Source organism: Telmatherina bonti, assembly GCF_933228915.1.
Source record: "Telmatherina bonti genome assembly, chromosome: 7".
NCBI lineage: Eukaryota > Metazoa > Chordata > Actinopteri > Atheriniformes > Telmatherinidae > Telmatherina > Telmatherina bonti.
In genome coordinates this window covers 3,397,364-3,425,136 of record NC_136625.1, presented here as the reverse complement: position 1 = coordinate 3,425,136, position 27,773 = coordinate 3,397,364, and the positions used below count along the sequence as shown (strand labels likewise).

General features: G+C 51.6%; 1 protein-coding gene across 1 annotated transcript; it reads left to right on the top strand.

The window, feature by feature from the left end:
• Positions 1-4,059: 4,059 nt before the first annotated feature.
• LOC306758711 (uncharacterized protein) lies at positions 4,060-27,773 on the top strand. Its single transcript, XM_079244087.1, has 8 exons — positions 4,060-4,086; positions 19,601-20,089; positions 23,706-24,180; positions 24,257-24,317; positions 25,115-25,243; positions 25,567-25,700; positions 27,000-27,123; positions 27,293-27,773. The coding sequence occupies exons 2-8, from the start codon at positions 19,670-19,672 to the stop codon at positions 27,429-27,431; spliced, it is 1,482 nt and encodes a 493-aa protein (XP_079100213.1). The 5' UTR covers positions 4,060-4,086; positions 19,601-19,669; the 3' UTR covers positions 27,432-27,773.

Sequence of the window (27,773 nt, the reverse complement as noted above, 5' to 3'; positions counted from 1 at the left end):
AGTCTGCCTGGACAGCTACTGGTAGGCTATCCCACAGAAGAAAAGCAGCTTTTGTCAGTCGTGTAGGTAAAATCGCCACCAGCTTGTAATCGTAATCACTTTTGGTGCTTCCAACCAGCGCCTTCACAGCAGCTTCATATTGCCGAGCCCAGGAGGAAAAGCTCTGTTTTTCTTCTCCGGTGAAAGGCGGTGGGAGTTCAGTCTTCACATTGCCGGTGAAAGGTCTTTCTTCGCTCCAGGTTTTATAGTCCAGCCGGTTGGTCTCGTTACGACACGTTACAGTAACTAATAGTCTGGCTATCTATGGTTAGACATGCGACAGCCTCTTCCAACAAGAACCACAATCTCCAACTCGCGCTAAACGAACACTGTAAAAAATTTGCGCGGGAGCTAGCAGGGGGGCTAGTTAAACCTAACTTCCTAAGACTTTTCCACTCATGCTATGTAGATTTCACATGAGACTCACAGCAGGTAAGGATCCCACCAATGTAACCGAGGGTCTTGGTTGTGCGCCTATACTTTTGTAATATACAAAACAAGAACACAAAGCATTTCTGTGGAACTGGCACAGACTTTATGTTTCTTTCTCCGCCCAGCCTTCTACACCAACAGCACAGCGCAGACGTCCGGTCCAGCCTTTTAAAACACAACCACAGGAACACCGTTCATCGAACACATTACCTCTTTTACAAAACTTAGCTAATACCTAGCTAACCCATTTAACTTTATAGATTTCTATTCAATTCAGCTCTTCTGTGAAAATTTGTGTCATAAAAATCCAAATCACACTTACCTCTAATTTCTTTAGCCAATGCCTCTCCAGCAGCACCAAGATCCAAACACGGCAAACGGCAAATGCTGCTTTGTCAATGGCAAGCCGCCTCTGTAAAACTGTTAGAGCGTTGTCAAATGGTCAAGCTGTGAACTACACACATGTTTTCTGCTATAAAGCTCCGGATGCATTTCACTTTTAGTAATAGCCTAATTGATCAAGTAATAATTGAATTCATAGACGATCAAGCTATTTTATGTCATGTATTAAGTCGCCTTTGTCGGATACCTTGACGTAACGGGAGAGGACTCATCTTTGTAGGACATGGCTAAAAATCAGGACCATAACAAGCAGTCATTACTCTTTCAGTGTAGCCGATGCTTTTCAAGCGCCTTTGAGACAACAGCAGCAGACGCATGGAGTTACTGCACATCTGGAATGACTGAGAGTCCAGACATGACATGAACCAAATAACCACAAAGTAGGTTTGACAACGGACACTGCCGCCGTAACAGAATGGCAAATGCTGTTTACAGACAGATCTTCTTTAATCACTGATCATTCAGCTGGAAATCGGGCAGACAAAAATGCTAAAACTAACAAAGGAAAAAAATGACGACAGACCTTATTATTATATCAGCCTACAAAGCATAGGGTCCATAAAGGTCAATGCAGAAGATAAAATGTGTGTTTTTCCCCTAAAAACATTGTTTTTACATGGACAGTGCGTACAAATCCCTGTAAAACTGTTCTTTTGTTGTAAACAAAGTTGTTGCTGCAAAGCAGTTAAAGGCGGAGTTTGCTGTTGGGCAGTGGCGTTTTCCAGCTTGCCAACGGCACAACGGCATTTACCGCTGGAGAAACGGCAACTGCTGTTTGCCGTTTTGGAATCTCGGCGTCTCTCCAATGCCTCCTTCCTCTACCAACTTTTTCAAGAGTTCTTCCGTATTCCCGATAGCCATGTTTAACTTCGTGGCAACCCAACACTGCAGCACGAGCCTGCAGCAGTGCCTTTGGCCTTTAGTCTGGGGTATTAATGCATGGTTGCTTAGCAACCATTTTGCTGTCTTGGGGAACTATATTGCTGTATTTTAGGCTACTTCTCTGTGTATTTATTTGCCGTTAAATAAAAGCCAGTTGATATCAGGATTTACCAGTTTGTGGGATTTACGGTGACTTCAGAAAAACTTTTAAAATCAACATTATAAAGCCCTTTTCATACAAATATACAGCTTCAAGGGCTTTTCGTACTGCGAGGGTTTTGAAAAAGAATATTTAAATCCATAAAGAAAGAGATTGTAAAGGCTAATAACTATGCCGAAACAGTATATGTTAAAAATAATTAAGAAAAGTTAATGAAATAATAATAATAATAATCTAAGAAATAAAATAAATATTTAACTATAAGATAAAACGTATAATAGATATTAATGTTCTAATTGTTTAACTAAAATGATACAGTTGTTAGAATTAAAATGACTGTTAGCTATAGTTCCCTCCACACTGTTTCTAACTGCAGGAACCTTCATGGTTTCTACTTTTTCTACTACTCTCACTTTCAACCCTTTTTCACAGTTTAAAGATCTCGTTCCTAAAAAATGTACCGATTGGCACAGAAATGTCCGTTTCTGTCCAGTCTGTCCCGGTCCAGCAGGTACCGGTCCAGCAGGTCCCGGTCCAGCAGGTCCCGGTCCAGCAGGTCCCGGTCCAGTCTGTCCCGGTCCAGCAGGTCCCGGTTCAGTCTGTCCCGGTCCAGTCTGTCCCGGTCCAGCAGGTACCGGTCCAGCAGGTCCCGGTTCAGCAGGTCCCGGTCCAGTCTGTCCCGGTCCAGCAGGTACCGGTCCAGCAGGTCCCGGTTCAGCAGGTCCCGGTCCAGCAGGTCCCGGTCCAGTCTGTCCCGGTTCAGTCTGTCCCGGTCCAGCAGGTACCGGTCCAGTCTGTCCCGGTCCAGCAGGTACCGGTCCAGCAGGTCCGGGTCCAGTCTGTCCCGGTTCAGTCTGTCCCGGTCCAGCAGGTACCGGTCCAGCAGGTACCGGTTCAGTCTGTCCCGGTCCAGCAAGTACTGGTCCAGTCTGTCCCGGTCCAGCAGGTTCCGGTCCAGTCTGTCCCGGTCCAGTCTGTCCCGGTCCAGCAAGTCCCGGTCCAGCAGGTCCCGGTCCAGCAGGTTCCGGTCCAGTCTGTCCCGGTCCAGCAGGTCCCGGTCCAGCAGGTCCCGGTCCAGCAGGTTCCGGTCCAGTCTGTCCCGGTCCAGCAGGTCCCGGTCCAGCAGGTCCCGGTCCAGCAGGTTCCGGTCCAGTCTGTCCCGGTCCAGCAGGTCCCGGTCCAGCAGGTCCCGGTCCAGCAGGTACTGGTCCAGTCTGTCCCGGTCCAGCAGGTCCCGGTCCAGCAGGTTCCGGTCCAGCAGGTACCGGTCCAGCAGGTCCCGGTCCAGCAGGTTCCGGTCCAGTCTGTCCCGGTCCAGCAGGTCCCGGTCCAGCAGGTCCCGGTCCAGCAGGTTCCGGTCCAGTCTGTCCCGGTCCAGCAGGTCCCGGTCCAGCAGGTTCCGGTCCAGTCTGTCCCGGTCCAGCAGGTTCCGGTCCAGCAGGTTCCGGTCCAGCAGGTCCCGGTCCAGCAGGTCCCGGTCCAGCAGGTACTGGTCCAGTCTGTCCCGGTCCAGCAGGTCCCGGTCCAGCAGGTACCGGTCCAGCAGGTCCCGGTCCAGCAGGTTCCGGTCCAGTCTGTCCCGGTCCAGCAGGTCCCGGTCCAGCAGGTTCCGGTCCAGCAGGTACCGGTCCAGCAGGTCCCGGTCCAGCAGGTTCCGGTCCAGTCTGTCCCGGTCCAGCAGGTCCCGGTCCAGCAGGTTCCGGTCCAGCAGGTCCCGGTCCAGCAGGTCCCGGTCCAGCAGGTTCCGGTCCAGTCTGTCCCGGTCCAGCAGGTCCCGGTCCAGCAGGTTCCGGTCCAGTCTGTCCCGGTCCAGCAGGTCCCGGTCCAGCAGGTACTGATGAAAGGTTCCTGGCTGCAGGATCAGGATCTGGTGGGTCCAGCAAGATGCTTCTGCAGAACTTTGATCATGTTAATAAACTGATGTTTCATCGGATTCTAATGTTTCTATTATTATTTAATCTGTAACTCGGGTTTTCTGTCGGTTGTGATGATGATTAGATCAGAGTGGTCTCCATGGCAACGGGACCACTCTGATCATGTTGTATTATTTTAGTTAAAAAATTAAAGTAGATGTTTTCAGTCCATGTGACCACGCCGAGCACGAGATGGCGGTAACGCGCAGCTGAGGATGAAGAGGAGGAGAAGAGGAAGAGGAAGGAAACATTCTGCAGGTGAGCGCTTTCTCTTCTGCTAAAACACACACACACACACACACACACACACACACACACACACACACACACACACACACACACACACACACACACACAGAGCCATGCTAAAACTCCGAGTTCTCGTTCCGGAGCCCAGAACCACCGCGCGTGGACAGCTGGTGGAGCGGAAGCGTTCTGTGTGTTTGTCTGGAGACAGAAAAACCAGACAAGATGAAACGAAACGAGGTTCTGTCGGTGTGACGGAGGTTCTGTCGGTGTGACGGAGGTTCTGTCGGTGTAATGGAGGTTCTGTCGGAGTGACGGAGGTTCTGGCGTTTTGACAGAGGTTCTGCTGGTGTGACGGAGGTTCTGTCGGAGTGACGGAGGTTCTGTCGGAGTGACGGAGGTTCTGTCGGTGTGACGGAGGTTCTGGCGTTTTGACAGAGGTTCTGTTGGTGTGACGGAGGTTCTGTCGGAGTGACGGAGGTTCTGTCAGTGTGACGGAGGTTCTGTCAGTGTGACGGAGGTTCTGTCAGAGTGATTTAGGTTCTGTCGGTGTGACGGAGGTACTGTCACATTGAGGGAGGTTCTGTCGGTGTGACAGAGGTTCTGTCGGTGTGACGGAAGTTCTGTTGGAGTGACGGAGGTTCTGTCGGTCTGACTGAGGTTCTGTCGGTCTGACTGAGGTTCTGTCACAGTGATGGAGGTTCTGTCGGTGTGACGGAAGTTCTGTTGGAGTGACGGAGCTTCTGTCGGTGACAGAGGTTCTGTCAGTGTGACGGCGGTTCTGTCGCTGTGACGGGGGTTCTGTCGAGTGACGGAGGTTCTGTCGATGTGACAGAGGTTCTGTCAGAGTGATGGAGGCTCTGTCGGTGTGACGGAAGTTCTGTTGGAGTGACGGAGCTTCTGACGATGACGGGGGTTCTGTCGATGTGACGGGGGTTCTGTCACAGTGACGGAGGTTCTGTCGGTGACTTAGGTTCTGTCGGTGTGACGGAGGTTCTGTCACATTGAGGGAGGTTCTGTCGGTGTGACAGAGGTTCTGTCGCTGTGACAGAGGTTCTTTCAGAGTGACGGAGGTTCTGTCGGTGTGACAGAGGTTCTGTCGCTTTGACAGAGGTTCTGTCAGAGTGACTGAGGTTCTGTCGCTGTGACAGAGGTTCTGTCAGAGTGACTGAGGTTCTGTCGGTGTGACGGAAGTTCTGTTGGAGTGACGGAGGTTCTGTCAGTGTGACGGAGGTTCTGTCGGTGACTTAGGTTCTGTTGGTGTGACGGAGGTTCTGTCACATTGAGGGAGGTTCTGTCGGTGTGACAGAGGTTGTGTCAGAGTGACGGAGGTTCTGTCACATTGAGGGAGGTTCTGTCGGTGTGACAGAGGTTCTGTCAGAGTGACTGAGGTTCTGTCGGTGTGACGGGGGTTCTGTTGGAGTGACGGAGGTTCTGTCAGAGTGACGGAGGTTCTGTCGGTGACTTAGGTTCTGTCGGTGTGACGGAGGTTCTGTCGATGTGACGGGGGTTCTGTCACAGTGACGGAGGTTCTGTCGATGTGACGGAGGTTCTGTTGGTGTGACGGAGCTTCTGACGGTGACGGAGGTTCTGTCACAGTGACGGAGGTTCTGTCAGTGTGACTGAAGTTCTGTTGGTGTAATGGAGGTTCTGTCGGTGTGACTGAGGTTCTGTCGGTGTGACTGAGGTTCTGTCAGAGTGACGGAGGTTCTGTCGGTGTGACTGAGGTTCTGTCGGTGTGACGGAAGTTCTGTTGGAGTGACGGAGGTTCTGTCAGTGTGACGGAGGTTCTGTCAGAGTGACGGAGGTTCTGTCGGTGACTTAGGTTCTGTCGGTGTGACGGAGGTTCTGTCGGTGTGACGGAGGTTGTGTCGATGTGACGGAGGTTCTGTCGGTGTGACGGAAGTTCTGTTGGAGTGACGGAGGTTCTGTCAGTGTGACGGAGGTTCTGTCAGATCGACTGAGGTTCTGTCAGAGTGACTGAGGTTCTGTCGGTGTGACGGGGTTCTGCTGGTGTGACGGAGGTTCTGTCGGTGTGACGGAGGTTCTGTTGGTGTAATGGAGGTTCTGTCGGTTTGATGGAGGTTCTGTCACAGTGACGGAGGTTCTGTCGGTGTGACGGAGGTTCTGTCGGAGTGACGGAGGTTCTGTCGGTGTGACTGAGGTTCTGTCGGAGTGATGGAGGTTCTGTCACAGTGACGGAGGTTCTGTCATTGTGACAGGTTCTGTCAGAGAGATGGAGGTTCTGGCGTTTTGACAGAGGTTCTGTTGGTTTGACGGAGGTTCTGTCGGAGTGACGGAGGTTCTGTCGGTGTGACGGAAGTTCTGTTGGAGTGACGGAGGTTCTGTCAGTGTGACGGAGGTTCTGTCAGAGTGACGGAGGTTCTGTCGGTGACTTAGGTTCTGTCGGTGTGACGGATGTTCTGTCACATTGAGGGAGGTTCTGTCGGTGTGACAGAGGTTCTGCGCTGTGACAGAGGTTCTGTCGCTGTGACAGAGGTTCTGTCAGAGAGATGGAGGTTCTGGCGTTTTGACAGAGGTTCTGTTGGTTTGACGGAGGTTCTGTCGGAGTGACGGAGGTTCTGTCGGTGTGACGGAAGTTCTTTTGGAGTGACGGAGGTTCTGTCAGAGTGACGGAGGTTCTGTCGGTGTGACGGAGGTTCTGTCACATTGAGGGAGGTTCTGTCAGTGTGACAGAGGTTCTGTCAGAGTGACTGAGGTCCTGTCGGTGTGACGGAGGTTCTGTCACATTGAGGGAGGTTCTGTCGGTGTGACAGAGGTTCTGTCAGAGTGACTGAGGTCCTGTCGGTGTGACGGAGGTTCTGTCAGAGTGACGGAGGTTCTGTCGGTGACGTAGGTTCTATCGGTGTGACGGAGGTTCTGTCACATTGAGGGAGGTTCTGTTGGTGTGACAGAGGTTCTGTTGGAGTGACTGAGGTTCTTTCAGAGTGACGGAGCTTCTGACGGTGACGGAGGTTCTGTCACAGTGACGGAGGTTCTGTCGGTGTGACTGAGGTTCTGTTGGTGTAATGGAGGTTCTGTCGGTGTGACTGAGGTTCTGTCGGTGTGACGGAGGTTGTGTCGGTGTGACGGAGGTTCTGTCGGTGTGACGGAAGTTCTGTTGGAGTGACGGAGGTTCAGTCAGTGTGACGGAGGTTCTGTCAGAGTGACGGAGGTTCTGTCGGTGACTTAGGTTCTGTCGTTGTGACGGAGGTTCTGTCACATTGAGGGAGGTTCTGTCGGTGTGACAGAGGTTCTGTCAGAGTGACTGAGGTTCTGTCGGTGTGACGGAGGTTCTTTCAGAGTGACGGAGGTTCTGTCGGTGACTTAGGTTCTGTCGGTGTGACGGAGGTTCTGTCACATTGAGGGAGGTTCTGTCGGTGTGACAGAGGTTCTGTCAGAGTGACTGAGGTTCTGTCGGTGCGACAGAGGTTCTGTTGGAGTGACTGAGGTTCTTTCAGAGTGACGGAGCTTCTGACGGTGACGGAGGTTCTGTCACAGTGACGGAGGTTCTGTCGGTGTGACTGAGGTTCTGTTGGTGTAATGGAGGTTCTGTCGGTGTGACTGAGGTTCTGTCGGTGTGACGGAGGTTGTGTCGGTGTGACGGAGGTTCTGTCGGTGTGACGGAAGTTCTGTTGGAGTGACGGAGGTTCAGTCAGTGTGACGGAGGTTCTGTCGGAGTGACGGAGCTTTTGTCGGTGTGACGGAAGTTCTGTTGGAGTGACGGAGGTTCTGTCGGTGTGACGGAGGTTGTGTCGATGTGACGGAGGTTCTGTCGGTGTGACGGAAGTTCTGTTGGAGTGACGGAGGTTCTGTCAGTGTGACGGAGGTTCTGTCAGATCGACTGAGGTTCTGTCAGAGTGACTGAGGTTCTGTCGGTGTGACGGGGTTCTGCTGGTGTGACGGAGGTTCTGTCGGTGTGACGGAGGTTCTGTTGGTGTAATGGAGGTTCTGTCGGTTTGATGGAGGTTCTGTCACAGTGACGGAGGTTCTGTCGGTGTGACGGAGGTTCTGTCGGAGTGACGGAGGTTCTGTCGGTGTGACTGAGGTTCTGTCGGAGTGATGGAGGTTCTGTCACAGTGACGGAGGTTCTGTCATTGTGACAGGTTCTGTCAGAGAGATGGAGGTTCTGGCGTTTTGACAGAGGTTCTGTTGGTTTGACGGAGGTTCTGTCGGAGTGACGGAGGTTCTGTCGGTGTGACGGAAGTTCTGTTGGAGTGACGGAGGTTCTGTCAGTGTGACGGAGGTTCTGTCAGAGTGACGGAGGTTCTGTCGGTGACTTAGGTTCTGTCGGTGTGACGGATGTTCTGTCACATTGAGGGAGGTTCTGTCGGTGTGACAGAGGTTCTGCGCTGTGACAGAGGTTCTGTCGCTGTGACAGAGGTTCTGTCAGAGAGATGGAGGTTCTGGCGTTTTGACAGAGGTTCTGTTGGTTTGACGGAGGTTCTGTCGGAGTGACGGAGGTTCTGTCGGTGTGACGGAAGTTCTTTTGGAGTGACGGAGGTTCTGTCAGAGTGACGGAGGTTCTGTCGGTGTGACGGAGGTTCTGTCACATTGAGGGAGGTTCTGTCAGTGTGACAGAGGTTCTGTCAGAGTGACTGAGGTCCTGTCGGTGTGACGGAGGTTCTGTCACATTGAGGGAGGTTCTGTCGGTGTGACAGAGGTTCTGTCAGAGTGACTGAGGTCCTGTCGGTGTGACGGAGGTTCTGTCAGAGTGACGGAGGTTCTGTCGGTGACGTAGGTTCTATCGGTGTGACGGAGGTTCTGTCACATTGAGGGAGGTTCTGTTGGTGTGACAGAGGTTCTGTTGGAGTGACTGAGGTTCTTTCAGAGTGACGGAGCTTCTGACGGTGACGGAGGTTCTGTCACAGTGACGGAGGTTCTGTCGGTGTGACTGAGGTTCTGTTGGTGTAATGGAGGTTCTGTCGGTGTGACTGAGGTTCTGTCGGTGTGACGGAGGTTGTGTCGGTGTGACGGAGGTTCTGTCGGTGTGACGGAAGTTCTGTTGGAGTGACGGAGGTTCAGTCAGTGTGACGGAGGTTCTGTCAGAGTGACGGAGGTTCTGTCGGTGACTTAGGTTCTGTCGTTGTGACGGAGGTTCTGTCACATTGAGGGAGGTTCTGTCGGTGTGACAGAGGTTCTGTCAGAGTGACTGAGGTTCTGTCGGTGTGACGGAGGTTCTTTCAGAGTGACGGAGGTTCTGTCGGTGACTTAGGTTCTGTCGGTGTGACGGAGGTTCTGTCACATTGAGGGAGGTTCTGTCGGTGTGACAGAGGTTCTGTCAGAGTGACTGAGGTTCTGTCGGTGCGACAGAGGTTCTGTTGGAGTGACTGAGGTTCTTTCAGAGTGACGGAGCTTCTGACGGTGACGGAGGTTCTGTCACAGTGACGGAGGTTCTGTCGGTGTGACTGAGGTTCTGTTGGTGTAATGGAGGTTCTGTCGGTGTGACTGAGGTTCTGTCGGTGTGACGGAGGTTGTGTCGGTGTGACGGAGGTTCTGTCGGTGTGACGGAAGTTCTGTTGGAGTGACGGAGGTTCAGTCAGTGTGACGGAGGTTCTGTCGGAGTGACGGAGCTTTTGTCGGTGTGACGGAAGTTCTGTTGGAGTGACGGAGGTTCTGTCAGTGTGACGGAGGTTCTGTCAGAGTGACGGAGGTTCTGTCGGTGACTTAGGTTCTGTCGGTGTGACGGAGGTTCTGTCACATTGAGGGAGGTTCTGTCGGTGTGACAGAGGTTCTGTCAGAGTGACTGAGGTTCTGTCGGTGTGACGGAGGTTCTTTCAGAGTGACGGAGGTTCTGTCGGTGACTTAGGTTCTGTCGGTGTGACGGAGGTTCTGTCACATTGAGGGAGGTTCTGTCGGTGTGACAGAGGTTCTGTCAGAGTGACTGAGGTTCTGTCGGTGTGACAGAGGTTCTGTTGGAGTGACGGAGGTTCTGTCGGTTTGATGGAGGTTATGTTGGAGTGACGGAGGTTCTGTCAGTGTGACGGAGGTTCTGTAGAGTGACGGAGATTCTGTCGGTGACTTAGGTTCTGTCAGAGTGACGGAGGTTCTGTCGGTGACTTAGGTTCTGTCGGTGTTACGGAGGTTCTGTCGATGTGACGGGGGTTCTGTCACAGTGACGGAGGTTCTGTCGGTGACTTAGGTTCTGTCGATGTGACGGTTCTGTTGGTGTGACGGAGCTTCTGACGGTGACAGAGGTTCTGTTGGTGTAATGGAGGTTCTGTCGGTGTGACGGAGGTTCTGTCACATTGAGGGAGGTTCTTTCAGTGTGACAGAGGTTCTGTCGCTGTGACAGAGGTTCTGTCAGAGTGACTGAGGTTCTGTCGGTGTGACGGAAGTTCTGTTGGAGTGACGGAGGTTCTGTCAGAGTGACGGAGGTTCCTTCGGTGACTTAGGTTCTGTCGGTGTGATGGAGGTTCTGTTGGTGTGACGGAGGTTCTGTCGGAGTGACGGAGGTTCTGTCGGTGTGACGGAAGTTCTGTTGGAGTGACGGAGGTTCTGTCAGTGTGACGGAGGTTCTGTCAGAGTGACGGAGGTTCTGTCGGTGACTTAGGTTCTGTCGGTGTGACGGAGGTTCTGTCACATTGAGGGAGGTTCTGTCGGTGTGACAGAGGTTCTGTCAGAGTGACTGAGGTTCTGTCGGTGTGACAGAGGTTCTGTTGGAGTGACGGAGGTTCTGTCAGAGTGACGGAGCTTCTGACGGTGACGGAGGTTCTGTCACAGTGACGGAGGTTCTGTCGGTGTGACTGAAGTTCTGTTGGTGTAATGGAGGTTCTGTCGGTGTGACTGAGGTTCTGTCAGAGTGACGGAGGTTCTGTCGGTGTGACGGAGGTTCTGTCGGTGTGACTGAGGTTCTGTTGGAGTGACGGAGGTTCTGTCAGAGTGACGGAGTTTCTGTCGGTGTGACGGAGGTTCTGTCACATTGAGGGATGTTCTGTCGGTGTGACGGAGGTTCTGTCAGAGTGATTTAGGTTCTGTCGGTGTGACGGAGGTACTGTCACATTGAGGGAGGTTCTGTCGGTGTGACAGAGGTTTTGTCGGTGTGACGGAAGTTCTGTTGGAGTGACGGAGGTTCTGTCGGTCTGACTGAGGTTCTGTCGGTGTGACGGGGGTTCTGTTGGAGTGACGGAGGTTCTGTCAGAGTGACGGAGGTTCTGTCGGTGACTTAGGTTCTGTCGGTGTTACGGAGGTTCTGTCGATGTGACGGGGGTTCTGTCACAGTGACGGAGGTTCTGTCGGTGACTTAGGTTCTGTCGATGTGACGGAGGTTCTGTTGGTGTGACGGAGCTTCTGACGGTGACAGAGGTTCTGTTGGTGTAATGGAGGTTCTGTCGGTGTGACGGAGGTTCTGTCACATTGAGGGAGGTTCTGTCAGTGTGACAGAGGTTCTGTCGCTGTGACAGAGGTTCTGTCAGAGTGACTGAGGTTCTGTCGGTGTGACGGAAGTTCTGTTGGAGTGACGGAGGTTCTGTCAGAGTGACGGAGGTTCCTTCGGTGACTTAGATTCTGTCGGTGTGACGGAGGTTCTGTTGGTGTGACGGAGGTTCTGTCGGAGTGACGGAGGTTCTGTCGGTGTGACGGAAGTTCTGTTGGAGTGACGGAGGTTCTGTCAGTGTGACGGAGGTTCTGTCAGAGTGATTTAGGTTCTGTCGGTGTGACGGAGGTACTGTCACATTGAGGGAGGTTCTGTCGGTGTGACAGAGGTTCTGTCGGTGTGACGGAAGTTCTGTTGGAGTGACGGAGGTTCTGTCGGTCTGACTGAGGTTCTGTCGGTCTGACTGAGGTTCTGTCACAGTGATGGAGGTTCTGTCGGTGTGACGGAAGTTCTGTTGGAGTGACGGAGCTTCTGTCGGTGACAGAGGTTCTGTCAGTGTGACGGCGGTTCTGTCGCTGTGACAGGGGTTCTGTCGAGTGACGGAGGTTCTGTCGATGTGACAGAGGTTCTGTCAGAGTGATGGAGGCTCTGTCGGTGTGACGGAAGTTCTGTTGGAGTGACGGAGCTTCTGACGATGACGGGGGTTTTGTCACAGTGACGGAGGTTCTGTCGATGTGACTGAGGTTCTGTTGGTGTGACGGAGCTTCTGACGGTGACGGAGGTTCTGTCGATGTGACGGGGGTTCTGTCACAGTGACGGAGGTTCTGTCGGTGACTTAGGTACTGTCGGTGTGATGGAGGTTCTGTCACATTGAGGGAGGTTCTGTCGGTGTGACAGAGGTTCTGTCGCTGTGACAGAGGTTCTTTCAGAGTGACGGAGGTTCTGTCGGTGTGACAGAGGTTCTGTCACAGTGACGGAGGTTCTTTCAGTGTGACGGAGGTTCTGTCAGAGTGACGGAGGTTCTGTCGGTGACTTAGGTTCTGTCGGTGTGACGGAGGTTCTGTCGGTGTGACGGAGGTTGTGTCGGTGTGACGGAGGTTCCGTCGGTGTGACGGAAGTTCTGTCGGAGTGACGGAGGTTCTGTCAGTGTGACGGAGGTTCTGTCAGAGTGACGGAGGTTCTGTTGGTGTAATGGAGGTTCTGTCGGTTTGATGGAGGTTCTGTAACAGTGACGGAGGTTCTGTCCGTGTGACGGAGGTTCTGTCGGAGTGACGGAGGTTCTGTCGGTGTGACTGAGGTTCTGTCGGAGTGATGGAGGTTCTGTCACAGTGACGGAGGTTCTGTCGGTGTGACAGAGGTTCTGTCAGAGAGATCGAGGTTCTGGCGCTTTGACAGAGGTTCTGTTGGTGTGACGGAGGTTCTGTCGGAGTGACGGAGGTTCTGTCAGAATGACGGAGGTTCTGTCGGTGACTTAGGTTCTGTCGGTGTGACGGAGGTTGTGTCACATTGAGGGAGGTTCTGTCGGTGTGACAGAGGTTCTGCGCTGTGACAGAGGTTCTGTCAGAGTGACGGAGGTTCTGTCGGTGTGACAGAGGTTCTGTCGCTGTGACAGAGGTTCTGTCAGAGTGACTGAGGTTCTGTCGGTGTGACGGAAGTTCTGTTGGAGTGACGGAGGTTCTGTCAGAGTGACGGAGGTTCTGTCGGTGACTTAGGTTCTGTCGGTGTGACGGAGGTTCTGTCACATTGAGGGAGGTTCTGTCGGTGTGACAGAGGTTCTGCGCTGTGACAGAGGTTCTGTCAGAGTGACGGAGGTTCTGTCGGTGTGACAGAGGTTCTGTCGCTGTGACAGAGGTTCTGTCAGAGTGACTGAGGTTCTGTCGGTGTGACGGAAGTTCTGTTGGAGTGACGGAGGTTCTGTCAGAGTGACGGAGGTTCTGTCGGTGACTTAGGTTCTGTCGGTGTGACGGAGGTTCTTTCACATTGAGTGAGGTTCTGTCGGTGTGACAGAGGTTCTGTCAGAGTGACTGAGGTTCTGTCGGTGTGACGGAGTTTCTGTCAGAGTGACGGAGGTTCTGTCGGTGACTTAGGTTCTGTCGGTGTGATGGAGGTTCTGTCACATTGAGGGAGGTTCTGTCGGTGTGACAGAGGTTCTGTCAGAGTGACTGAGGTTCTGTCGGTGTGACGGAGGTTCTTTCACAGTGACGGAGGTTCTGTCGGTGTGACTGAGGTTCTGTTGGTGTAATGGAGGTTCTGTCGGTGTGACTGAGGTTCTGTCGGTTTGATGGAGGTTGTGTCGGTGTGACGGAGGTTCTGTCGGTGTGACGGAAGTTCTGTTGGAGTGACGGAGGTTCTGTCAGTGTGACGGAGGTTCTGTCGGTGTGACAGGGGTTCTGTTGGTGTGACGGAGGTTCTGTCGGTGTGACGGAGGTTCTGTTGGTGTAATGGAGGTTCTGTCGGTTTGATGGAGGTTCTGTCACAGTGACGGAGGTTCTGTCCGTGTGACGGAGGTTCTGTCGGTGTGACTGAGGTTCTGTCGGAGTGATGGAGGTTCTGTCACAGTGACGGAGGTTCTGTCGGTGTGACAGAGGTTCTGTCAGAGAGATCGAGGTTCTGGCGTTTTGACAGAGGTTCTGTTGGTGTGACGGAGGTTCTGTCGGAGTGACGGAGGTTCTGTCGGTGTGACGGGAGTTCTGTCAGAGTGACGGAGGTTCTGTCGGTGATTTAGGTTCTGTCGGTGTGACGGAGGTTGTGTCACATTGAGGGAGGTTCTGTCGGTGTGACAGAGGTTCTGTCGCTGTGACAGAGGTTCTGTCAGAGTGACGGAGGTTCTGTCGGTGTGACAGAGGTTCTGTCGCTGTGACAGAGGTTCTGTCAGAGTGACTGAGGTTCTGTCGGTGTGACGGAAGTTCTGTCAGTGTGACGGAGGTTCTGTCAGTGTGACGGAGGTTCTGTCAGAGTGACGGAGGTTCTGTCGGTGACTTAGGTTCTGTCGGTGTGACGGAGGTTCTGTCGGTGTGACGGAGGTTGTGTCGGTGTGACAGAGGTTCTGTCGGTTTGACGGAAGTTCTGTTGGAGTGACGGAGGTTCTGTCAGTGTGACGGAGGTTCTGTCAGAGTGACTGAGGTTCTGTCGGTGTGACAGGGGTTCTGTTGGTGTGACGGAGGTTCTGTCGGTGTGACGGAGGTTCTGTTGGTGTAATGGAGGTTCTGTCGGTTTGATGGAGGTTCTGTCACAGTGACGGAGGTTCTGTCGGTGTGACGGAGGTTCTGTCGGAGTGACGGAGGTTCTGTCGGTGTGACTGAGGTTCTGTCGGAGTGATGGAGGTTCTGTCACAGTGACGGAGGTTCTGTCGGTGTGACAGAGGTTCTGTCAGAGAGATCGAGGTTCTGGCGTTTTGACAGAGGTGACGGAGGTTCTGTCGGTGTGACGGAGGTTCTGTCGGAGTGACGGAGGTTCTGTCGGTGTGACTGAGGTTCGGTCGGAGTGATGGAGGTTCTTTCACAGTGACGGAGGTTCTGTCGGTGTGACAGAGGTTCTGTCAGAGAGATCGAGGTTCTGGCGTTTTGACAGAGGTTCTGTCGGAGTGACGGAGGTTCTGTCGGTGTGACGGGAGTTCTGCTGGAGTGACGGAGGTTCTGTCAGTGTGACGGAGGTTCTGTCAGAGTGACGGAGGTTCTGTCGGTGACTTAGGTTATTTCGATGTGACGGAGGTTCTGTCACATTGAGGGAGGTTCTGTCGGTGTGACAGAGGTTCTGCGCTGTGACAGAGGTTCTGTCAGAGTGACGGAGGTTCTGTCGGTGTGACAGAGGTTCTGTCGCTGTGACAGAGGTTCTGTCAGAGAGATGGAGGTTCTGTCGGTGTGACGGAGGTTCTGTCGGTGACTTAGGTTCTGTCGGTGTGACGGAGGTTCTGTCACATTGAGGGAGGTTCTGTCGGTGTGACAGAGGTTCTGTCAGAGTGACTGAGGTTCTGTCGGTGTGACGGAGGTTCTGTCAGAGTGACGGAGGTTCTGTCGGTGACTTAGGTTCTGTCGGTGTGACGGAGGTTCTGTCACATTGAGGGAGGTTCTGTCGGTGTGACAGAGGTTCTGTCAGAGTGACTGAGGTTCTGTCGGTGTGACAGAGGTTCTGTTGGAGTGACTGAGGTTCTGTCAGAGTGACGGAGCTTCTGACGGTGACGGAGGTTCTGTCACAGTGACGGAGGTTCTGTCGGTGTGACTGAGGTTCTGTTGGTGTAATGGAGGTTCTGTCGGTGTGACTGAGGTTCTGTCGGTTTGACGGAGGTTGTGTCGGTGTGACGGAGGTTCTGTCGGTGTGACGGAAGTTCTGTTGGAGTGACAGAGGTTCTGTCAGTGTGACGGAGGTTCTGTCGGTGTGACGGAGGTTCTGTTGGAGTGACGGAAGTTCTGTTGGAGTGACGGAGGTTCTGTCAGTGTGACGGAGGTTCTGTCGGAGTGACGGAGGTTCTGTCGGAGTGACGGAGGTTCTGTCGGTGTGACGGAGGTTCTGTTGGTGTGACGGGGGTTCTGTTGGAGTGACGGAGGTTCTGTCAGAGTGACGGAGGTTCTGTCGGTGACTTAGGTTCTGTCGGTGTGACGGAGGTTCTGTCAATGTGACGGGGGTTCTGTCACAGTGACGGAGGTTCTGTCGGTGACTTAGGTTCTGTCGATATGACGGAGGTTCTGTTGGTGTGACGGAGCTTCTGACGGTGACGGAGGTTCTGTTGGTGTAATGGAGGTTCTGTCGGTGTGACGGAGGTTCTATCACATTGAGGGAGGTTCTGTCGGTGTGACAGAGGTTCTTTCGCTGTGACAGAGGTTCTGTTAGAGTGACTGAGGTTCTGTCTGTGTGACGGAAGTTCTGTTGGAGTGACGGAGGTTCTGTCAGAGTGACGGAGGTTCCTTCGGTGACTTAGGTTCTGTCGGTGTGACGGAGGTTCTGTTGGTGTGACGGAGGTTCTGTCTGAGTGACGGAGGTTCTGTCGGTGTGACAGAGGTTCTGTTGGTGTAATGGAGGTTCTGTCGGTGTGACTGAGGTTCTGTCGGTTTGACGGAGGTTGTGTCGGTGTGACGGAGGTTCTGTCGGTGTGACGGAAGTTCTGTTGGAGTGACGGAGGTTCTGTCAGTGTGACGGAGGTTCTGTCGGAGTGACGGAGGTTCTGTCAGAGTGACTGAGGTTCTGTCGGTGTGACAGAGGTTCTGTTGGAGTGACGGAGGTTCTGTCAGAGTGACGGAGGTTCCTTCGGTGACTTAGGTTCTGTCGGTGTGACGGAGGTTCTGTTGGTGTGACGGAGGTTCTGTCTGAGTGACGGAGGTTCTGTCGGTGTGACGGAAGTTCTGTTGGAGTGACGGAGGTTCTGTCAGTGTGACGGAGGTTCTGTCAGAGTGACGGAGGTTCTGTCGGTGACTTAGGTTCTGTCGGTGTGACGGAGGTTCTGTCACATTGAGGGAGGTTCTGTCGGTGTGACAGAGGTTCTGTCAGAGTGACTGAGGTTCTGTCGGTGTGACGGAGGTTCTGTCAGAGTGACGGAGGTTCTGTCGGTGACTTAGGTTCTGTCGGTGTGACGGAGGTTCTGTCACATTGAGGGAGTTTCTGTCGGTGTGACCGAGGTTCTGTCAGAGTGACTGAGGTTCTGTCGGTGTGACAGAGGTTCTGTTGGAGTGATGGAGGTTCTGTCGGTGTGACAGAGGTTCTGTCAGAGTGACTGAGGTTCTGTCGGTGTGACAGAGGTTCTGTTGGAGTGATGGAGGTTCTGTCAGAGTGACGGAGCTTCTGACGGTGACGGAGGTTCTGTCACAGTGACGGAGGTTCTGTCGGTGTGACTGAGGTTCTGTTGGTGTAATGGAGGTTCTGTCGGTGTGACTGAGGTTCTGTCGGTGTGACTGAGGTTCTGTCACAGTGACGGAGGTTCTGTCGGTGTGACTGAGGTTCTGTCGGTGTGACGGAAGTTCTGTTGGAGCGACGGAGGTTCTGTCAGAGTGACGGATGTTCTGTCGGTGTGACGGAGGTTCTGTCAGAGTGATTTAGGTTCTGTCTGTGTGACGGAGGTACTGTCACATTGAGGGAGGTTCTGTCGGTGTGACAGAGGTTCTGTCGGTGTGACGGAGGTTCTTTCGGTGTGACGGAAGTTCTGTTGGAGTGACGGAGGTTCTGTCGGTCTGACTGAGGTTCTGTCGGTCTGACTGAGGTTCTGTCACAGTGATGGAGGTTCTGTCGGTGTGACGGAAGTTCTGTTGGAGTGACGGAGCTTCTGTCGGTGACAGAGGTTCTGTCAGTGTGACGGCGGTTCTGTCGCTGTGACGGGGGTTCTGTCGAGTGACGGAGGTTCTGTCGATGTGACACAGGTTCTGTCAGAGTGATGGAGGCTCTGTCGGTGTGACGGAAGTTCTGTTGGAGTGACGGAGCTTCTGACGATGACGGGGGTTCTGTCACAGTGACGGAGGTTCTGTCGATGTGACTGAGGTTCTGTTGGTGTGACGGAGCTTCTGACGGTGACGGAGGTTCTGTCGATGTGACGGGGGTTCTGTCACAGTGACGGAGGTTCTGGCGGTGACTTAGGTTCTGTCGGTGTGATGGAGGTTCTGTCACATTGAGGGAGGTTCTCTCGGTGTGACAGAGGTTCTGTCGCTGTGACAGAGGTTCTTTCAGAGTGACGGAGGTTCTGTCGGTGTGACAGAGGTTCTGTCGCTTTGACAGAGGTTCTGTCAGAGTGACTGAGGTTCTGTCGGTGTGACGGAAGTTCTGTTGGAGTGACGGAGGTTCTGTCAGAGTGACGGAGGTTCTGTCGGTATGACTGAGGTTCTGTCGGTGTGACGGAAGTTCTGTTGGAGTGACGGATGTTCTTTCAGAGTGACGGAGGTTCTGTCGGTGACTTAGGTTCTGTCGGTGTGACGGAGGTTCTGTCACATTGAGGGAGGTTCTGTCGGTGTGACAGAGGTTCTGTCAGAGTGACTGAGGTTCTGTCGGTGTGACAGAGGTTCTGTCAGAGTGACTGAGGTTCTGTCGGTGTGACAGAGGTTCTGTCAGAGTGACGGAGCTTCTGACGGTGACGGAGGTTCTGTCACAGTGACGGAGGTTCTGTCGGTGTGACTGAGGTTCTGTTGGTGTAATGGAGGTTCTGTCGGTGTGACTGAGGTTCTGTCGATGTGACGGAGGTTCTGTCGGTGTGACGGAAGTTCTGTTGGAGTGACGGAAGTTGTGTCAGTGTGTCGGAGGTTCTGTCGGAGTGACGGAGGTTCTGTCGGTGTGACGGAAGTTCTGTTGGAGTGACGGAGGTTCTGTCAGTGTGACGGAGGTTCTGTCAGAGTGACGGAGGTTCTGTCGGTGTGACAGAGGTTCTGTCGGAGTGACGGAGGTTCTGTCGGTGTGACGGGGGTTCTGTTGGAGTGACGGAGGTTCTGTCAGATTGACGGAGGTTCTGTCGGTGACTTAGGTTCTCTTGGTGTGACGGAGGTTCTGTCGATGTGACGGGGGTTCTGTCACAGTGACGGAGGTTCTGTCGGTGACTTAGGTTCTGTCGATGTGACTGAGGTTCTGTTGGTGTGACGGAGCTTCTGACGGTGACGGAGGTTCTGTTGGTGTAATGGAGGTTCTGTCGGTGTGACGGAGGTTCTGTCACATTGAGGGAGGTTCTGTCGGTGTGACAGAGGTTCTGTCGCTGTGACAGAGGTTCTGTCAGAGTGACTGAGGTTCTGTCGGTGTGACGGAAGTTCTGTTGGAGTGACGGAGGTTCTGTCAGAGTGACGGAGGTTCTGTCGGTGACTTAGGTTCTGTTGGTGTGACGGGGGTTCTGTTGGTGTGACAGAGGTTCTGTTGGTGTATTGGAGGTTCTGTCGGTGTGACGGGGGTTCTGTCGGTGTGACAGAGGTTCTGTTGGTGTATTGGAGGTTCTGTCGGTGTGACGGGGGTTCTGTTGGTGTGACGGGGGTTCTGTCGGTGTGACGGGGGTTCTGTCGGTGTGACGGAAGAGTGATGTGGTTACATCCGGAAGTGACGTGGTCTGCAACTAGGAGGAACGAGCCATCTGCCTATGTGCATTCTGTCGTGTGCTGTGCAGCAATTTAGTAATTTGGGGGGGGCAGCCAGTGTCTTAGCTGATTGGGTAAATTTATCATCAAGTTTCTAGGTGGTGCAAAAAAAAAAAAAAAAGGTGGTGCAACGGTGAGTGAGCGTGGTCTGACGTTAGTGGGTGGGGCTTGTGCTTGTTTACAGGTGTTGGACACCTGCCGGACCTCACCTGCAGACAGAGGAGATCCAGTCAGATGACCGTAGCATCTCATAATGTCCTGGGTGAAACAGCGTTACCATGACATCAGCCCTGTGACCCTTCAGGTTGTGGGCGGAGCTATGAGCTCCAGTCTGTACTGTGAGGAGGTGGAAGGATTGTCCCTGGTGGAGTCCTACCTGGTGGAGCTGTATCGCTGTAAACTCTGCCAGTTCACCTGCGGACTCAGGACTGCCATCAACAGCCACCTGCTGCTCAGGCACCGCCCCCTCGCCCTCACCTGCGTAGGGACAGACAGAGGTGAGAGAGCTAGGCTTCATCAGGATCCTCCACCCTATCAGCTGGAGCTGAATGGAGACACGAGGCCGAGCGATGAAGATGAAGACTTCCTCCTCTACAACATGTTGGACAGCATGAGCCCACCCATCTGTGACATCAGCAGCCAGGAGGGTCTGCAGGTAGCGCACAACTGTGAGGTAATACACACGTCCATCCATCCTTCCATCCATCATTCCATCATTCCATCCATCATTCCATCCATTATTCCATCCATCGTTCATTCCATCCGTCCATCCATCAGTCCATCCATCCATCCTCCCATCTATCCATCCATCCATCCTTCAATTCTTCCATCCATCATTCCATCCGTCAGTCCATCCATCCATCCATCCATCATTCAATCCATCTATCCATCATTCAATCCATCCATCCATCCATCATTCCATTCATCAATACATCCATCATTCCATCCATCATACATTCATCATTCTATCCATCCATCCACCCATCATTATATCCATCCATCCATCTTTCCATCCGTCCATCCATCCCTCCATCCTTCCATCATTCCATCCATCCATGCATCCATCATTCCATCCATCCATCATTCAATCCATCCATCCATCCATCTATCATTCCATCCATCATTCCATCCATCCATCCATCCATCCATCAGTCTATCCATCCATCTTTTCATTCATCCATCCAACCATCAGTCTATCCATCCATCCCTGAATCCTTCCATCCATCATTCCGTCAATCCATCCATTATTCCAGCCATCCATCATTCCATCCATCCATCATTCCATCCGTACATCCATCCATCATTCCGTCATTCCATCCATCATTCCATCCATCGTTCATTCCATTTGTCCATCCATCAATCCATCCATCAGTCCATCCATCCATCATTCCATCCGTACATCCATCCATCATTCCGTCATTCCATCCATCATTTCATCCGTCATTCCATCCATCCATCAATCCATTCATCCATCCACCTATCATTAAATCCATCCATCCATCTATCCATCCATCAGTCCATCCATCCATAATTCCATCCGTACATCCATCCATCATTCCGTCAATCCATCCATCAGTCCATCCATCCATCATTTCATCCGTCCTTCCATCCATCCATCATTCCATCATTCCATCCATCAATGCATCCATCATTCCATCCATCCATCCATCATTCCATCCATACATCATTCCATCCGTCTGTCCATCCATCCATCATCTATCCATCATCCATACATCATTTCATCCGTCATTCCATCCATCCATCAATCCATTCATCCATCCACCTATCATTAAATCCATCCATCCATCTATCCATCCATCCGTCCATCATTCCATCCATCCATCATCCATCCATCATTTCATCCGTCAGTCCATCCATCCTTCAATCCTTCCATCTATTTATCCATCCATCCATCATTCCATTTATCCATTCATCCTTCCATCCATCCATCATTCCATTTATCCATCCATCCATTCATCCTTCCATCCATCCATCATTCCATCCATACATCCATCATTCCATCCGTCAGTCCATCCATCCATCATTACATCCATCCATCCGTCAGTCCATCCATCCATCCATCCATCCATCCTTCCTTCAATCCTTCCTACCATCCATCCCTCAATCCTTCCATCCATCCATCCTTCTATTCTTCCATCCATCATTCCATCCATCATTCCATCAGTCCATTCATCCATCCATCCATCCTTCCATCATTCCATCCATCCATCCATCAGTCAGTCCATCCATCCTTCCATCCACCCATCATTATGTCCATCCATCCTTCCATCCATCCATCCATCATTCCATCCGTCCATCCATCACTCCATCCTTCCATAATTCCATCCATCCATCCATCATTCAATCCATCCCTCCACTCATTCCATCCATATATCCAGCCATCATTCCATCCATCCATCTATCCATCCTTCAATCCATCCATCCATCATTCCATCCATCCATCCACCCATCCATCCATCCATCCACTCATCTTTCCATCCATCCATCCATCCATCCATCCATCATTCCATCCATCCATCCACCCATCATTATATCCATCCATCCATCCATCAGTCCATCCAATCATCATCCATAATTCCATCCGTTCCTTCCATCCCTCCATCCGTCCATCATTCCACCCATCTTTCAATCCATCCATCCACTCATCATTCTATCCATCCATCATTCCATCCGTTCCTTCCATCCCTCCATCCGTCCATCATTCCATCCATCCATCCATCCATCATTCCATCATTCGATCCATCCATCATTTGATCCTTCCATCCATCTATCCATCATCCATCCATCATTCCATCTGTCAGTCCATCCATCCATCCATCCTTCAATCCTTCCATCCGTCTGTCATTCCATCCATCCATACATCCATCATTCCATCTGTCAGTCCATCCATCCTTCAATCCATCCATCCTTCAATCCTTCCATCCATCTATCATTCCATCCATCCATTCATCCAACTATCCATCCATCCATCAGTTCATCCATCCGCCCATCAGTCCATCCATCCTTCTATCCATCCGTCCATCCATCCATCCATCCTTCTATCCATCTTTCCATCCATCCATCCATCTATCCATCTATCAGTCCATCCATCCTTCCATCCATCCGTCCATCCTTCCATCAATCCGCCCATCAGTCCATCCATCCTTCCATCCATCAATCCATCATCCATCCATCCATCATCCATCCTTCAATCCTTCCATCCATCATTCCATCCATCATTCAATCCTTCCATCCATCATCCCATCCATCCATCCATCATTCCGTCATTCGATCCATCCATCGTTTGATCCTTCCATCCATCCATCCATCATCCATCTGTCAGTCCATCCACCCATCCATCCTTCAGTCCTTATATCCATCTATCATTCCATCCATCCATCCATCCTTCCATCGATCCACCCATCCATCTATCCATCTATCAGTCCATCCATCCATCCATTAGTCCATCCAATCATCATTCCATCCTTCCATCATTCCATCCATCCATCATTCCATCCGTCATTCAATCCTTCCATCCTTCCATCCATCCATCCATACATACATCCATCATTCCATCCATCCATCCACCCATCATTTTTTCATCCATCCATCAGTCCATCCATTCATCATTCCATCCATCCATACATCCATCATTCATACATCCATCCACCCATCATTATATCCATCCATCCATCATCCATCATCCATCCATTAGTCCAACCAATCATCATTCCAATCTTTTATCCATCCACAATTCCATCCATCATTCAATCCATCCATCATTCGATCCTTCCATCCATCCATCCATCAGTCCATCCATCCGCCCATCAGTCCATCCATCCTTCCATCCATTCATCCATCAGTCCGTCCATCCACCCATCAGTCCATCCATCCTTCTATCCATCCGTCCATCCGTCCATAGACCTTGTCTATGGTCAGGCCAGCAGCCCTTAGAAACCCGGCCTGACAGTCCTGGTGTGTAGGTGTTTCCACCAGGACCTCCGAGTAGACACATTTTGTGGTTGTGTTCGTGTCGAGTCAAACAATGAGGTTATCTCATTTGTAATGGAACCGATGGAAACCAAGTACTGGAGCTTCGGCTGAAGCGGGTTTGGGCATAGTAGGTTCTGTCCTCTAGTCCAGTTGTCTCTAACCATTGGTAGGTTCATATTCATTACTTCAGCTTGTCAGACCAGGACCTGGACCAGGACCGGACCATATTAATCTAAACTGGATTAAAATAAAAACTGATGACATCTGGTTTCATGTGTCCCTGATTCTTTCTGCAGGTCAGCACTCTGTTTGAGCATGAGGAAGAGAAGGAGGAGAACATCTTCCCTCTGAAGGAAGACGGCCTCGATCTGTCCGGTCCTGTCCACCCTGCCTCAATCCAGGAGGACATGGACCAGTCGGCTCACCTCATGACTTTGGGACTGTGTCGTATCTCTGCCGTCAAACCTCCTCCTGGTGCCTCTCCACCTGACCAGTGCCCACCTCCCCCCGCTAACTCCGCCCACCTGCAGCATCACACAGGGCGCCGTCTGCTTTGTCTCCTGTGTCCTCTCACGCTGCCGTCCCGCCGCCTGCTGGACGTTCATGTCAGATCTCATAGAGATGGTGGCGGTTTCAGCTGCGTCCTCTGCAGCTGGCCGTCCAACACCTGGGAGGAGCTGGAGTCTCATTGGAGGAGCCACTGCAGGAGGAGGAGGAAGAAGAGGGAAGAGGAAGAGGAGGTCTCACAGAGAACGACTTCCATTGCTTCAGGTCAGCTTCATCATAAGATTATGATTATCATTCAGTCATCAATAAAAACTTACAAACTGATGTTTGTTGTCCTCAGACCGGTGGACTGAGCCACTGATTGGACAAGAAAAAGGAAAGGAGGAGGAGCCTCTTCACAGGTGAGTCTGTTTTCACCACATCTACCAGGGCTGGATGTAGGGTCTCTCGAGTGTCCAAAGTCGGTCCCTGAGGGCCGCTGTCCTGCAGGTTTTCCATGTGTCCCTGCTCCAACACACCTGGCATTAAATGGATCCAACAGCCGATGAAGTTCTGAACAACAACCAATTATTTGAGTCGTGTGTGTTGAAGCACAGATACATGGAAGACCTGCAGGATGGTGGCCCTCGAGGACCAGAGCTGGGCATCGCTGCTGTAGGAACACCTGGGGCCAAATATGTGTCACTGTGTCAGGTAATTCACCCGGAACACAGTAGAACATGGAAATGTGATGAGTGAAGCAGTCTTTGGAATGGGTCATGTAACATGTTCTATTCTATTCTATTCTATTCTATTCTATTCTATTCTATTCTATTCTATTCTATTCTACGGTCATGTAGCAGACGCTTTTATCCAAAGTAACTTACATCTGAGTAAGAACAACACAAGCAGGAAATCCAACAGTAGAGGACATGGTAGGAAGGTGATGGTGGACTGTCCAGGTGGATGCAGGTCCTTGCAGGAAGTGCTGCAGGCTTTACATGTTAGCATTGCTGCAACATGTTAGCATTTATCCTATGTTAAATGTTGCATTCATTCTGCTACGTGTTAGCATAGCTGCTTCCAGGTGTCTATCGTCATGTATGAGGTCATGCTGGACCAGGGTGGTCTGTGATGAGCATGTTAAATGTTTCTGAGCTCTTTTTGTGTGTGTGTGTGTGTGTGTGTGTGTGTGTGTGTGTGTGTGTGTGGTCATTAGGTCGGTTCCAAATCCAACCAGTAAACCTCCTCCTCCTCCTCCTCATTGTGTCTCCAAGATGAAGAAGAAGTCCAGGAGGAAGAAGAAGAAAGAGGAGGCTGAGAGTTTGAGCTGCTCTCTGTGTTACAGGTAACTATATTTCCCATAATGCCTCTGCACACAGGTCACCTGACCTGATGCACATGGTCTGTCTCCTGCAGAATGTTAACTGGTAACATGACAGAGCTGGTGTCTGGACAGAGGACAGGTGAGATGTGTGGAAAAGGGTCAGTTGTGGTTCAGACATGAACACGAGGAGGAAAGGTGAGATTCACCTGTTCCCTGTTCAGCATCATCTTTATCATGTTCACAAAGTCTCATCAGGTGTTGCATAATGTAAAACATCACAGTCACAGCAGGTGTGTCAGATTCAGAACTCCTCCCATCACACACCTGTGGTCTCTTTCCTGCAGGAAGTTCGCCTCTAAGCTGACTCTGAGACGTCACCTGGGCGTCCACAGAGGGGAGAAACCCTTCACCTGTCCTCGCTGCACCTACAGCAGCAGACTGAAGGCATCTCTACGGCAACACCTGAGGACCCACACAGGTAAATAACACCTGAGGACCCACACAGGTAAATAACACCTGAGGACCCACACAGGTAAATAACACCTGAGGACCCACACAGGTAAATAACACCTGAGGACCCACACAGGTAAATAACACCTGAGGACCCACACAGGTAAATAACACCTGAGGACCCACACAGGTAAATAACACCTGAGTACACACACAGGTAAATAACACCTGGGTACACACACAGGTAAATAACACCTGAGTACACACACAGGTAAATAACACCTGGGTACACACACAGGTAAATAACACCTGAGGACCCACACAGGTAAATAACACCTGAGGACCCACACAGGTAAATAACACCTGAGTACACACACAGGTAAATAACACCTGGGTACACACACAGGTAAATAACACTTGAGTACACACACAGGTAAATAACACCTGAGGACCCACACAGGTAAATAACACTTGAGTACACACACAGGTAAATAACACCTGAGGACCCACACAGGTAAATAACACTTGAGTACACACACAGGTAAATAACACCTGAGTACACACACAGGTAAATAACACCTGGGTACACACACAGGTAAATAACACCTGAGTACACACACAGGTAAATAACACCTGAGTACACACACAGGTAAATAACACCTGATTACACACACAGGTAAATAACACCTGATTACACACACAGGTAAATAACACCTGAGTACACACACAGGTAAATAACACCTGAGTACACACACAGGTAAATAACACCTGGGTACACACACAGGTAAATAACACCTGGGTACACACACAGGTAAATAACATCTGAGTACACACACAGGTAAATAACACCTGAGTACACACACAGGTAAATAACACCTGGGTACACACACAGGTAAATAACACTTGAGTACACACACAGGTAAATAACACCTGGGTACACACACAGGTAAATAACACCTGAGTACACACACAGGTAAATAACACCTGGGTACACACACAGGTAAATAACACCTGAGTACACACACAGGTAAATAACACCTGAGTACACACACAGGTAAATAACATCTGAGTACACACACAGGTAAATAACACCTGGGTACACACACAGGTAAATAACACCTGAGTACACACACAGGTAAATAACACCTGGGTACACACACAGGTAAATAACACCTGAGTACACACACAGGTAAATAACACCTGGGTACACACACAGGTAAATAACACCTGAGTACACACACAGGTAAATAACACCTGAGGACATAATAAATGCCATCCTCCAGGTGAATGTGACTCTGTGTGTGTGTTTGTGTGTGTGTGCGTCCAGGTGAGAAGCCATACAGGTGTTCTGAGTGTCCCTATGCATCCATTGATCGCAGCTCTCTGCTGAGACACTGCAGGACTCACAGTCAGGAGAAACCCTACAGGTGTCCTCTTTGTACCTACAGCAGGTAAGTACACAGGTAACACATGGTGGTTTGTTTTGGGCCCATCTGGATCAGAACACCAGGACCCAGCTTTGGTCCTGGTGTTCTGATCCAGGACACTAATCAGATGATGTTCGCCTGACTACCAGTTGCCGTGGTAACAGCTGATGATTCTGTATTTTCCTCCCTGTAGTATACAGAAGAAAAGTTTGGACCTCCACGCTCGCCGTCACCACACTGGTGAGGTGTTTCCATGCCAACAGTGCGAGTACTCGAGTCCGGACCGGCAACTGCTGCTAAAGCACATCAACAGACACCACGACCCCTCTTAGCTGGCTGGGCTCTGATTGGACAGTTAGTGTTGCTGATGTCATAAGCAGGTTATCAAATAACAGAAAGGTTGGTGGTTCAATTCCTGCTTTCCCAGTTAATCTGTCTGAACCAGCTTCCGTACTGGGTCCCCTGGACCGGCTTCCGTACTGGGTCCCCTGGACCAGCTTCAAGACTGGGTCCCCTGGACCGGCTTCCGTACTGGGTCCCCTGGACCAGCTTCCGTACTGGGTCCCCTGGACCAGCTTCAAGACTGGGTCCCCTGGACCAGCTTCAAGACTGGGTCCCCTGAACCGGCTTCCGTACTGGGTCCCCTGGACCGGCTTCCGTACTGGGTCCCCTGG